Raw genomic sequence first — 13,028 nt, 5'->3', positions numbered from 1 at the left:
GGCATTGGTCCTTCGAGTCAGCAGGCAGTGTTAAGTAGTAAAAAAATTTCCATTTGATTTTCTATCACGAAACCCAGACAATCGTACGAAAGATCGGATGAAACAAAACGAAACAAAATATTTATACGTTTGCGAGTTAGCAGAAAACACGAATCATCGCATAAAAGCCAAATCAGAAGCAGGGTGAGAGTGGGGTATGAAAAGCAGATTGAAAGGGGAAAGAGCGCGTGAATGTGTTCGAGCCAAGATATTTTCATGCAGTGCAATTTATACAATGAAAGAGAGAAAAAATAAGAAAAATAAAATAAGTCCAAGATATGACAAACAGATAGATTAATCCAAGTCTTGTATGGATCTCCGAAGTTGTTGAACTCGTCCCTCTACGTTATCTAGCGCCTTATTCAGGTCGCTGAGTTCTGTCGACCATTCCGCCTCGCCGGATGGGACAACTCGAGAAATGAAGTCGCTCGGTTGCTTCGGGGATCGTTCTTCCGCAAGCGCAGCAACTATGCTCGCGACCCATTTCTTCTGCTCCTCGATCTTGATCATCTCCTTCCTTCGGCCAACCTCTTCTCGTTGACCGACCTTAAGGAACGTCCATATGTTGCTAAACACGAGCAGGACAATCAGGAAGTAAAGGATCGTTGTGATGGTCGACTGATCCCATGCATCGCTAACGAGGTCAAGCGCAACAATTGTCGATTGCTTCGCCACCTTGTATGCACCCATGACGGTGTCAAACGCCCATTGCGTCGCACGTTGATTTCGCTCGTGTTCGCGCTTTCTGTCCGCCTCTTCCTGCGTAAGCGGCACCTGGATGGCGGTCTCTTCGGTGTTGGCAGGGCCGACGGCTTCGATAGTGATAGGAGCTTCGGCCATCTCTTCCATACCCTCCGGAACGAACTCGTTCTTGTGTGCTGCGATGTATCTTCGCATGGACTTCTCAAGATCGGAGTGGTATTTCTTTTGACCGTCGACAGCAGAGCTGTTGATCATAGCTATTTCGAGTCGACCACAATTAGTTTCTCATACCTTGCAACTGGTGAAAGAGGCTAAACTTACCTCTGATAAAGCTTCGTCCATACCATTCCACATCAGTAGTTACAATGACTCTGGTCATCGCAACTCCGGCCCACATAATGCAAGTACGCGTCTTGACTGCGAAAGCGCTTCCGCTGGGCACGTCTAGTGTACGAGTCGTCGTCAAGGTAGTGATGTAATCATCAAAGTCACAGTGCAACGTTTCGTCGACAAGCTCGCATTTCGTTTGTTTCACGACGCCGTTAAGGGTTTTGACATACGTATACTTCCGCGAGAGAAGCTTTGTTTCGGGATCGAGCATCCAATCGGATATTTGTAAATCTGTAAATTTCGATTAAACAGTCAGAAATAGGACCGTATCACAATAGAAATATTGACAAACCTCTCAACCCTTGTTCGATCCCCATGAAATCTTTCATGTAACCACTCGCAAACATGAGGTTGTAGATCTTCTCCGGCGTGCCCGGGAACACCGCACTCATACACGTCTGAGAGAAGTGCTGGTTGTTCTTTCCGCACGCGCATATCGTCGTCTTGCCTCCGAGAGGGCTCACAAGCGAGGTTCCCGCAGTTGATGACCCACCCTCGTTCAACATGCCTGGGTCATCCAGAGAAACACGGGTGCTGATTTCGCCAGAACGAATCGACTCAGCATCAGGACGTGCTAGGCGCCAAATGTTGTGAATGACATCGTATGTTGTGTCGCGTGAGAGGAAAGAGGCGAAGGTATATTTCGCAGTACGCGTCGTGATCTGAATAGCGTTCGGGATGAATAGCGCAGTCATACGCTTCTCGATCGAAATTATTTCATAAACGGGTACGATCAACTGGAAGAGAACGTAAAAATCAGTCAGGGATCCCGAATAACAGATTATGAAAAAGGTCATACGTCAGTGATCCAACCAAAGATATTTGCGTGGAAGCATATATGGTTCTCAGATATGTACAAACGCCCTTGAATTAGGATTTCGCGTTGAAGGGCACAACCATAATCTGCGGAAAATCATGAGCATGCTGCGCGGAAAGGACCGGACGTGAAGCATACCTTCAATAAGATAGTCACCCTCCGGTACTGAGGGGAACATCTCGTGGAAGTCCGCATTACGCTTGTTGCTGGCGACAGCAAAGCCAGTCACAGGAATCTCATCATCGAGATCGTCCTCTGAGCCGGAGTCCAAGTCCGAGTAGAACTGGTCATTTTCCTCCGGGTTCGAAATAGAGCGCGCATGACTAGCATTTGAAGGACCGCGCGAACGAGTCGCAGAGTTCTGTGGCGGGCTGTTGGGTTGACTGCGCGGTGAAGGCTGCGGCGCGAATGATGCAAGGGACTGTGCAACACCGGGGTTCGCCATGGCAAGACCAGAGGCAGTTATCGCACTCGCCAGACCGGTCGGCTTGCGTTTCTTGCCTGAACCTGCGGAACCTCGCCTCCATGGCATCTTCTTGTTCGATGATACAGCTGATGAGACTGAGACAGCATCTGAGTCCCGTGCGCGAGGGTGCAACGAGGATGCTTGCGAGGTCGTGCTAGTCGACGGAGGCAGAATCTCACTGTCCGATGGAGCCGGGAAGCTCGCAGTCGTTGGGGTTGCGTCAGACGTGGGTGAATCAACAAGCGGTAGCGCTTTTGGTGAAGCCTCGATCTCCTGTACTCGGGGTACTGGGGGAACGTCACCCTGTGGCTGCTGTATCTTCTGACCCTTGAGTGATTTGAGAGATTTAGAGGATAACTTTCGCTTTACCACAGGTTCAACGCCATTTGTGGTACTGCTTTCCATGGGCATACCGGAGTGGTGGGAAGCAAGGGCCGGCTCGGGAAGCTGAGGAAGCTGACCGAGATCAATGCCGAGTCCCATAGACGGGTTCGCGGGTACTGCGCCTTCTGGGCTCGTTGTCTGAGGGAAGCTGACAATGTCTGGCAGATCTTTCGATTGGGAAGACGGCGTTAGCGTGACCGAGCGGGCGCGGCGCGATGACGAGTCTTCGCGATGAAGGCTGCCAGGAGTCGAAGGTGCAACGGGCGAGTCGCTGTTCTCTGTGGTGAGAACGACTGACGGCGGGAGTGCTTTACTGTCAATTGAGCTAGAGGCTGATCGCCCGCGAATATCTCCAATGTCGGAAATCGTCCGAGCACGGGGATGGCTGTCACCGTTTGCCTTTACGAATTTGGAGAGGAAGTTTGGTGCCATGATAGTTAGACTTAGGGAATGAGTTGATGCAGATTTTCATGCAAAAATCGAGCTGTATAAATAGGAAACGGATGTATTGTTCTCGTTGACGCTGTGCTGCTGGTGTAGGCGGTGTGTCCGTGACGATGTCCAGGCTTCTCACACCACACGCTAATCTCGACTCTTCCCGCACGTGGTTTTTTTGTTTCCTCGACAATTTCGGAGCCTTTTCTTATTCTTCTTTGCTATCTTCTCCTTCTTCCGTCAATAACATAGTAAGCTGAGACTGTCTTGCTTTCGCTATATTGCTATTATTACAACCTAAATTAATCAATACTATAAACACCGATTTTGAGACATACACTGCCTTATTAGACTTTTCTCAATTGTTAAAATATTTACTTCCGGTCTGGACTTGGTCCGGACCTGCCATGTTTTGGATCCACCACTCGACTTTCTGAGACACATCGAATGGCAGTATCTGTCAAAACTGTGTTCCAAGCACTTTATTGGCTGGATTGAATTTTTATTTGTTACAGTGCCTCAGCTAATGGAAGGCTTTGGCTCCAGCTCTGTCTCTTTGCGGTATCTTATTTTTGTGCACAAAAAATGGATGCCTCAACTACGCCATATTGTTTCAAAATAAAAAATGCAAAGCTAATCTCAACGGTGGCAAGCGTCAGATACTACTGGCATGGAATTTCTCTCGTTATGACTTATCCACTGTGCTTCTGCCGGATCCACAAACGATGACGTTTTGCGCACAGAAAATTCTTTTGATAACATAACATGTTCCAGGTCGTTCGAGACGTACATTAGATACACTTTTGTTTGGAACATCCAGATTCGGTGCTCATGTTATGATTACGTTATGTTGTCCGGCGTCGCTTGCTCTTTGTTGTCGACACAACTTCCAAATTGAATATGTCTAAGTACCAACTGTTGAAGTAAAGTGTTAGTACTGTTGAGGTATCCGTAATAGTGTTCTAGTGATCCTACTTTGAAATCAACTAAACCACTCTCTATCTTAATAATAGTGGCAAACTAATTCAAGACTTTATTTGCATTCTGCAAGCCGACGGCTCTAAATAAGATAAACGAGGAAAGTAGAATATATGTACATTGTAGTCCGAGATACATTGACCAGAAAATAGAGGGAAGTCGAATATATAGTAGCCTCAAGCAATATGCAAACTGCAGAGCTTAGACAGGCATCATATCCTCCGCCTCTTTCATTGTTAACGTGTTTCCTTCTGGGATCAGTTGGAGTTGAAGGGTCAGGTCGATGCTAAGTCCTCAGAAAAGGTGCTAATTCTAACTTCAGTATCGATAGTATCTCTATCATTCTGATCGAACTGCAATGTCTCAAGTCCTTCCAAGTTATCCTCGTCCAACTTGTTCCTTGCCGCTCTGCGGAGGGTAATAAGTAGTCGTTCCGCTAAGACTGCATGTGCAACGCGTTCAACACTAAGGCAAAAGGTCAATTACAAAGCCGTTACGATATGATATATTACCTTTCGTACCTTGCAAGAAGTGCTGCGAAGTCATGCTTCAATCACAGAGGGTAGGGTGCATACACCTCGTCGGCATGGTGGATCAAAGCAGATATTCAGATGACGCACCGAAAAACTCGCAACAACAATCACGTTTGCAACGAAAAGCCCTACACTACGAGTGTGAGCAAGATATCGGAATTATTGTTTGTTAGTTACTCACCGAATATGTAAACGTAAAAGATCGCACCTAAAGGCAATATCAGATCCAGTGGTAGAGGATATTTGGGATCATAAACGCACCGTTTGTGAAGATCGCATTAAACAGTGCTGAGTTTCGTAGTCTCTTGTCCTTGCATTCTTGATCTACAATTTAATTGATGAGTGATGCATGATGCTCCAACTACACAACAATGTAACCCACACAGTTGAATGCCCTTTAGCAATGTCATGCCGAGGATTCCTTAGATCAAAAGGAATATGAGCTCCTCCTTCCGAAGTTGTGATAGCACACACCAGCTTCGAAGACCATAAAAATGATCCATGACCCAGCAAGGAGAGAGTTGCCATTACTAACAAGGCAGCCAGGAACTCCTGCCGGTAATGGTGTGACTGAGAAAAAATAACATGACGAAAATTTTATGTAAGAGTCTATTTTGAAGGCACTGATGCTTACAGTGAGTGGAATTGAAGTAGACGGTAATGATTACGACATCGATGCCAAAGTTAATAACAGCCCATCTGAAGAGTACGATAGTTATGGTGCGGCTTCTCTCCCATATTGCCCATGTCCTGACGATCGGGATGACTGTAAGACAAATTTTATTCTAGATGGCAGCCTGCGTAGTCGAAAGACATACGTTCTGCAATGCAGATACCGGTGTTGGTGAGATCTGATGATACACTATTAGGACTACATTACATTTTATACCTCTGATGACAACTTACGCCCAATGGCTTTATATCTCGGTGACATTCATCAGGGTTCAGGCTCTTGAAATAGTCTATATAAAAGCTTGTTAATCACGCTCTAATGCATAGCATGATTGCTTACACGAGGTTGTCATCGACAGATCTACGATAGGAAAATAGCGAGTAATGAGGAACACGACCTTAATGAAAGACCACTCTGATTGCCATATCAATGTGCGTTCATCCTCAAATGTGAGCAGGTAATCGTAAATCTAAATGTCATATTTCAGTAAGCATTCCATTGATATTAAGCGGTACAAACTAATAAAGCGAAGGATGCGGCTAAAGAATGGCGTCAGATACGTGCAAGATATGTTCTCACCCGAAACCCTTACTATTAATATGCTACCGATAGAGGATTGAGGGAATGAAAGTGTGCTTTAACTGGACTTAAAAATGTACAGCTGCACGATAGCGGGATAGGCGATGCAAATTGCGTATTTCCCACCCCGGCAAAGCACACATACATATGTTTAATTAGCGAACTAAGAATGACTGCCGCCTGTGCTATACAGTTGAAAATATCTTATTGCATAACGTCGGGAGAGGCCTCAGACCTATGCAATATGAGCAATATGCATTATGGTAACCGTGCGAAAACATTATTTAATTAGGAACCCAACATTCGATATTACTTTTCAATTTATTTGAAGACATATACACTATGACAAGAAAATAAGCACATATTTAGAGCATCAAGAAAGACAACCAAGACAATGACAAGTACAGTAAATGTGTATATTACTGTAAAACTCAAGGAATAGTTTGTAATACAAGGAAATACAGTCAGAATCCGTAGAAACAAAAAGATAGAAAAAGCTAGTCAATACAAATAACTTTCCCCCACATATCATGAAGAGATCTTTGCTGCCCTATCTTGGCCTTGTGGCAGCATCAAAGACATTGTAAGCAATGAAATGTCAATCAGAAACATTCTTTTTGTATTGAAGTACGTCAGAGAACAATATGTGAGGCTTCTGGGTACAAAAATCACAACAGTAAGCAGTCTAATTTCCCAAAATGCTCAGAATTTTGCATAATTTTCTCACAAATCTTGATGCAATATGCAATAGACTATTTTTGTGCATAATTCCCTTATCCCAAGCTGGGATTAGGCAGAAAGCTATGCAATATTCAATTTATGCATTATAATGTGATGCAATAAGGTATTTTCAACTGTACTGCCTTTGGAACGAGCCTGAGAGGTTCAGACGACATAACCAACATAGCATGTGGTTCTTCTCGCTTCCCGCGATTCCCTCGAGCGTCACGCTGGTGTGCAGTTTTGGCGAAGCTGTTTCTCCTAACAGCCATCACAGGGAAGCCGATTTCAAAGCTAGCTTGATAAATATATATAAAGCTTGCTTGTATCCCGAACGAGGTACGATCCCTGTTGCCCATCCCTTGTTTAGCGGAATGGCAGCTTCCACTGAAGGTGCCCTCGAGCTAATAACTTCGATTAAGGGCCTCCAAATTTTGAAGCAGAAGACTGGCATCTGGAATCTCTGGTTAGACTACAAGAACGATGCACAGCGCCCGTCTGCTGTATGTTCCTTCTCAAGCTTAAGGTCCGTTTGTTTGGAGCAGAAAGGTGGGTACACTTGAACTGTGAATAACATCGAGCGTCATCGCTCTACTGCCAAACTCAGGATAGGTTAGTCCTGGGGCTTCGCACGCAAGAAAGGTGAATTTCCAGCGATGACATACGGAACATCCTGTCAGCCGACCTCAGCGTGGTGGCTGCGCGTCGCGGAAATTGTCACCCTTTAAATTCTCGCACCCACAACGTTCTGTCGGTGCAATTGAAGCAACATGCCCTTTACTTATCAATTTGTCATATCCACAGCATGATAAAATGATAAAAATTTTCTCTCACCAGCTTGCGCCAAGATAATAATGTCAGGCATACTGCACAGAAATAGGATAAAGGATAGTTCAGGGACCGAGTCGTGTGTAACAAATTCAAGTTGTACTAATTTGTACACCTAGTCATGTGCCACGTGATCAGAGCGCACACCTTATAATTATATAATCACTTTAGGGACCTTACTGGGAATATTCAATACATTATACATATACCTGATATGCCACCTTATTACTCCTTTCATACTCCTCCACGCTGGTTTACACACACATAAACCAACCAAATACACTGCACAAACTTTTTTTTTGTATCTTCCTTATACCTCTCTTTACTACCTTGTCTGAACCTTCAGAATGCTACTTGGTGGCTGGCCTGCTAAGTGTCTCGTCGTAAATAATCCTAAGTTCATCATTATTCTGCCAGTTGCTTATGTCCAAAGCTAGGTGTCTAAAAATGCTCATTCTATTGATATATCTATGCTAGTACGCTAGCCTTCATTCATGCATTCTTATTCAGTGTTATTACAGAATCGATCGATTTAATCTGCCTATCTTGTGTATTGATTAACTTTAAGATTTTAAGATTTTAATTTGAGACTTGCCAGGTGCTAGTTCGAAATAATAACATGAGGAAAGTGGCATACATGTACACCATATTCTAATACACTCTCTAGAGAAAATTAGAGAAGGCGGAATGTGTCAGCTATTTTAGGGGGCGTGCTATACTACAAAGTTAAATCAGACATTAAATTCACCACCACCTCCCATATTGTTCACAGGTTCCTTTCCCGAAGCTGTAGAAGCCGAATGGCCGAGGCAAGTCCAATTTCCAACAGAAGATGACATGAAACTGCTGGCACCAGCTTTGGTATCAATTGGTCCTATATGGCTTTCTTGAAATCGTAATGTCTCAAGTCTGGTCAGGTCTTCTTCGTCTGTGCCGTGCACTGCTGCTCTGCGAATAGCGATGAACAACCGTCCCGTTAAGAGTGCATGTGAAACCCGTTCAACACTGAGAGAATATTTCAATACTAATTCCGGTGAAAGGCGTTACGTTAACTTTCAGACCTTGCAAGGAGTTGAACGAATTCCCGCTTCAAATTTAGGAGCAGCGCACGCATTTCATCAACGTGGAGGATCAAATTGAAGATTCGGATGACCCACCGGTAAGCTCCGAACAACAATCACATTTCCGACAGAAATGGCTATGCCACGAGTGTGAACAAGATCTCAGCACCAGACTTTCCTAATCACTCACCAAATATATAAACATAGAAGATCGCACCTATAAACAATGTCAAGTGTATGCCATGTAACGACGAGAGAGATTTAACGTCACAAGCGTACCATTTGTGAAGACTGCATTAAAGAGTGCTGAATTTCGAAGTTGCTTGTCTTCGTATTCTTTATCTGAGAATTGATCGATGAGCCGTTTACGACGCATCACCTACATAACAGGCGGGAATTTACACAATTGTACGCCTTTCAGCACCGTTATTCCCAGGATTCCTTGGATCAAAAGAAACATAAGCCACTTACTTCAAATAGGATGTGAGAGCACAAACCGGATTCGAATACTACAAGAATGGACCATGATCCAACAATGAAAGAATTGGCATTGCTTACGAGACAGCCTGGAACACCCGCTGGTAATGATGTGACTAAGAAGAATAGTGTGATGACAAGTAGCAAACTTGACGACAACAATGCTCACACTGAGCGGAATTAAAGTAAAGGGTAACGAGCACAGCACTGATACCCAGGTTGATTGCACTCCATATGAAGAGTAAGATCGTTATGGTTCGGCTTTTCCCCCATATTGCCCATGTTCGGAGAACAGGGATAACTGTGAAATAGTTTATTCGGAGAGATTGATTGCTGCAATTAGAATGCATACGTTCTGTAAAACAGATCCCAAAGTACAGGAGCACTGGAGATGCGTTAGCAAGTCTGCATCGAGTTTGTAGCTCCACTAATGACTTACTCCCACCAGCTTTATATATCCGTAAACATTCGTCAGGTGTCGCGCTCTTGAAGTGGACTATAGCGAGACGTTGTTGATTATGATTCTAGTGCATACCATATTCACTTACACGCAGTAACTATTGACAGGTCTATGACGGGACCATAACGAGTGATGAGGAACACCGCTTTGGGGAAGGACCACTTTGACTGCCATATCAGTTTGAGCTCATCTTCTAACGTGAGCAGGTAATCGTAAAACTAGGTGTTACATATCAGTCCAAATTGCATTGGTACAACGCAGCACAAACCAGTAAAGCAAAGCATGCGGCTGAAAAGGGGCATCAGCAATGTGCCAGAGATGGTCTGAAACGAAGCTCCTACTGTCAATATGCTATTAAATTAAGATTTAGAGGGAGATGGTGCCGTCAAACTAAAATAAACGACTTACAGCTGAAATAGTGATGCCCTTAATTGAGTTTACCAGTTCGAGGGCATCCTTGGCGGAAGTGGCCATCCCAGTACTGCGTCTGAGGAGGGGCTCTGGGCCGCAAATACTAGACGGACCTTGGTTGTCTGCACATGCAAGCTATTTAAATGGCTGCATAAAGGCTCCGAATTCGGCTTCCCTGCGATGGCTACCGGGCAGAACAGCCTCGCCGAACTGTGCAAAGGGTGTGACCCCTAAAGAAATCACGGGAAGCGAGCAGGAACATATTCATTTTGGTTATGGCCTCTGTATCCTTGGGGCCGATTATACAGCCAGAAGATCACAGATCATGATACAGTAATTCCTAGTTCACTAATCAGCATATATGCTGTGCAGAGAGTGGAAGACACAAATTTAAAATTCCATTGCATTCTCTTAAAAAATTTTTTTTTTTTGCATCGTGTGAATCGGAGGTTTGGAAATTGCGCCTCCCCCTGTTTTCGATAGACTAGACAGTGCATCTAGCGCTCTTATCTGACGTGCCGATCCGTCTGAGAAGAGCTGCAAGGCATGTGCACATGGATTATGAATTAGAGTTTAGACCATGTCAAGTAGTACTTAGCCACAAACAAATTCTCAAAGTTGCTGCACATACAGAAAATCCTATCACCCGATGGCTCTTTACAATAACCCGCTTTCCAACCACTTTGTACGAGAAACAGATGCATTAACTAAGTTGTATTGACGACAAAACTTCTTTCGTTATGATTCACCCGAAAGGGTCATGTCAGTTCGAAGATATGCCTTACTACTAGTTACTAGCACCTCTCTCAATGACAGCGTTCCGTATTGCACAAGACATCAGTATTATACACTTTCAGCAGTGCTTATTTACTGTTTACGCCGTGTTATGTTATCTATGTAAGGCTGATATCAGCAGACTCAGATCTTCTGGGAAAGAAAGACTAAACGTCTTTGTCCTCAGTCGTTAATAAGTTGCCAGTTGATTATGTCAGAAGATTAACTATAAAAAGCTGCTAAAATACCGCCGATATATGTGATAGGGCCTTAGTAACAAATCATTCAATTTCATTGTGGAATCAACCAAGTCAAACCCCATATCTGGTTGATGAATAGATTCCAAGACTTCATTATTCTTCAAGTCAAGTTTGCAAATGGAAGCTCCAGATACTACCATGAAGAAAGTGGAAAGTATGTACACTATAGTCAAACATACATTGCACAAGAAAATCGGAGGAGGTCGAATGCGACAATATTTACAGCCAGCTACTTGAGGGAATATGCTATACTGCAAAACCAAGTCAAGCATCACATCTACTACTTCTTTCATTTTTAACGGGCCCCTTTCAAGTAGCGGTTGAAGTTGAAGGTCCGGGAGAAGTCTGGTTTCCGGCTAAAGATGATACGGTAGCCCTAGTCTCAGCTTCAGTATCGATAAGCCTTCCTTGGCTTTGTTCGAACCGCATTGTATCGAGTTTGGTCAGGTCTTCTTCCTCTGGCTCGGGCCTTGCCGCTTTACAAAGGGTAATAACTAGCCGCTCCATTAGGACTGCATGCGCAACGCGTTCGACACTAGTACAATAAGTCAATCTCCGAACTTGCGCTACAGCCCGGTATTTTGCTTTTCAAACCTTGCAAGTAATCCTACATAGTCACGCTTCGAGATCAAAAGGCAGAACATACAAGTCGTCAACCTAGAGTATTAAAGCTAATATCCGGATGACGTACTGGAAAACTCGTGATAATAATCACATTTGCGACAGAGAGCGCTGAACCAAGAGTGTAAGAAGCAGTTTGGAAATAATTCTCCCTGCTTGCCCACCAAATACATAAACGTAAAAGATTGCACCTATAAGCAAAGTCAGGTGCATTAATGAGTGAATCCATTTTCTAAACGCACCGTTCGTGAAGAATGCCTTGAACAGTGCCGAATTTCGGAGTTGCTTGTTTTCGTATTCTCGATCTACGAACTGATCGATGAGCTATTCCCTATGAAGCAATTGCAAAGCAAGGAAACCTACACAATTGAATGCCCTTCAGCGCTGTCATGCCCAGAATTCCTGAGATCGAAAATATTTTGAGCTGATCGCTTCAGTTCAGTTGTGGCAACATATACCAGCTTCAAATACCATAAGAATGATCCATGCCCCGACAAGGAGAGAACTGTCATTGTCAAGGAGACAGCCAGGAACTCCTCTTGGTAACGGTGTGACTAAAGGAAACAAAATGATGATATTTCAAAGCATCAATCCCGAAGGCGTTAATACTCACGCCGAGCGGCGTTAAAGTGAACGGTAATAATCACGACATCGACGCCAAGGTTAATAGTAGCCCATATAAAGAGTACGATGGTTATGGTTCGGCTTCTCTCCCATATTGCCCATGTCCGGATGATTGGGATGACTATAAGATAAAACTGAGTCGACATGGCGGCCTGTGCATTCGAAACGCATACGTTCTGCAATACAAATACCAGCATTGATGAGATCTGAAGATACGTTATTAGGACTGTGGTACATTGTGTATCTCTGATGGCGACTTACGCCCCATGGCTTTATATTTCCGGTAACATTCATCAGGAGTCAAGCTCTTGAAATAGTCTATAGCAGAAGTTAATACGGCCCTAATGCATGTCATGTTTGCTTACATGAGATTGTCATTGACAGATCTATGACGGGAAAATAGCGAGTAATGAGGAATACGACTTTTGGGAAAGACCATTCTGATTGCCATATCAATGTGCGTTCATCCTCAAACGTGAGCAGGTAATCGTAAATCTAAATGTCATATTTCAGCACGTATTCCATTGATATTACGCGGTACAAACTAATAAACCGAAGCATGCGACTGAAGAAAAGCATCAGCCGTGACGCATTTTTTTTCTTACCCAAAGGTCTTACTGTTGATATGCTACCGATAGAAGATTAAGAGAATGAGGGCGTATTTAAAATAAAATACGAAACGTACAGTTGAAATTTGGAGGCCCTTAATCGAATCTATTAGCTCGAGAGCATCTTCGGTAGAAGCAACCATTCCACTGTTCATGGGATAGCCGACAGGGGTCGTACCTCGCTCGGA

General features: G+C 44.0%; 4 protein-coding genes across 4 annotated transcripts; all 4 read right to left on the bottom strand.

Annotated features, from left to right (window-relative positions):
- Positions 1-187: 187 nt before the first annotated feature.
- On the bottom strand, positions 188-3,282 carry FOMMEDRAFT_149108 (uncharacterized protein). Its single transcript, XM_007271100.1, has 5 exons — positions 2,087-3,282; positions 1,931-2,034; positions 1,424-1,868; positions 1,063-1,362; positions 188-998 (listed from the first exon to the last, which is right to left on the bottom strand). The coding sequence occupies exons 1-5, from the start codon at positions 3,228-3,230 to the stop codon at positions 334-336; spliced, it is 2,658 nt and encodes an 885-aa protein (XP_007271162.1). The 5' UTR covers positions 3,231-3,282; the 3' UTR covers positions 188-333.
- A 1,204-nt stretch (positions 3,283-4,486) lies between these two features.
- On the bottom strand, positions 4,487-6,988 carry FOMMEDRAFT_161597 (uncharacterized protein; the record flags this gene model as incomplete). The annotated part of the gene is made up of 13 exons (XM_007271099.1): positions 4,487-4,676; positions 4,733-4,758; positions 4,832-4,872; positions 4,926-4,952; positions 5,006-5,068; positions 5,127-5,165; positions 5,219-5,314; positions 5,379-5,443; positions 5,500-5,510; positions 5,563-5,595; positions 5,651-5,706; positions 5,757-5,886; positions 6,857-6,988. The coding sequence occupies 13 exons, from the start codon at positions 6,986-6,988 to the stop codon at positions 4,487-4,489; spliced, it is 909 nt and encodes a 302-aa protein (XP_007271161.1).
- A 1,160-nt stretch (positions 6,989-8,148) lies between these two features.
- Positions 8,149-10,028, bottom strand: FOMMEDRAFT_170963 (uncharacterized protein). Its single transcript, XM_007271098.1, has 14 exons — positions 9,951-10,028; positions 9,884-9,893; positions 9,811-9,830; positions 9,631-9,760; positions 9,522-9,578; positions 9,435-9,467; positions 9,252-9,383; positions 9,103-9,198; positions 9,008-9,046; positions 8,885-8,947; positions 8,796-8,822; positions 8,702-8,742; positions 8,606-8,631; positions 8,149-8,549 (listed from the first exon to the last, which is right to left on the bottom strand). The coding sequence occupies exons 1-14, from the start codon at positions 10,014-10,016 to the stop codon at positions 8,276-8,278; spliced, it is 1,014 nt and encodes a 337-aa protein (XP_007271160.1). The 5' UTR covers positions 10,017-10,028; the 3' UTR covers positions 8,149-8,275.
- Positions 10,029-11,296: 1,268 nt separating this feature from the next.
- On the bottom strand, positions 11,297-12,995 carry FOMMEDRAFT_161594 (uncharacterized protein; the record flags this gene model as incomplete). Its single annotated transcript, XM_007271097.1, has 14 exons — positions 11,297-11,522; positions 11,582-11,607; positions 11,679-11,719; positions 11,773-11,799; positions 11,851-11,913; positions 11,972-12,010; positions 12,067-12,162; positions 12,222-12,353; positions 12,406-12,438; positions 12,494-12,550; positions 12,598-12,727; positions 12,778-12,797; positions 12,851-12,860; positions 12,918-12,995. 14 exons carry the CDS (start codon positions 12,993-12,995, stop codon positions 11,297-11,299), a joined length of 978 nt encoding a protein of 325 aa, XP_007271159.1.
- Positions 12,996-13,028: the final 33 nt, after the last annotated feature.

The sequence above is a fragment of the Fomitiporia mediterranea genome (genome assembly GCF_000271605.1).
Source record: "Fomitiporia mediterranea MF3/22 unplaced genomic scaffold FOMMEscaffold_15, whole genome shotgun sequence".
Classification (NCBI taxonomy): Eukaryota; Fungi; Basidiomycota; class Agaricomycetes; order Hymenochaetales; family Hymenochaetaceae; genus Fomitiporia; species Fomitiporia mediterranea.
This window is presented reverse-complemented; position numbering and strand designations above follow the sequence as displayed.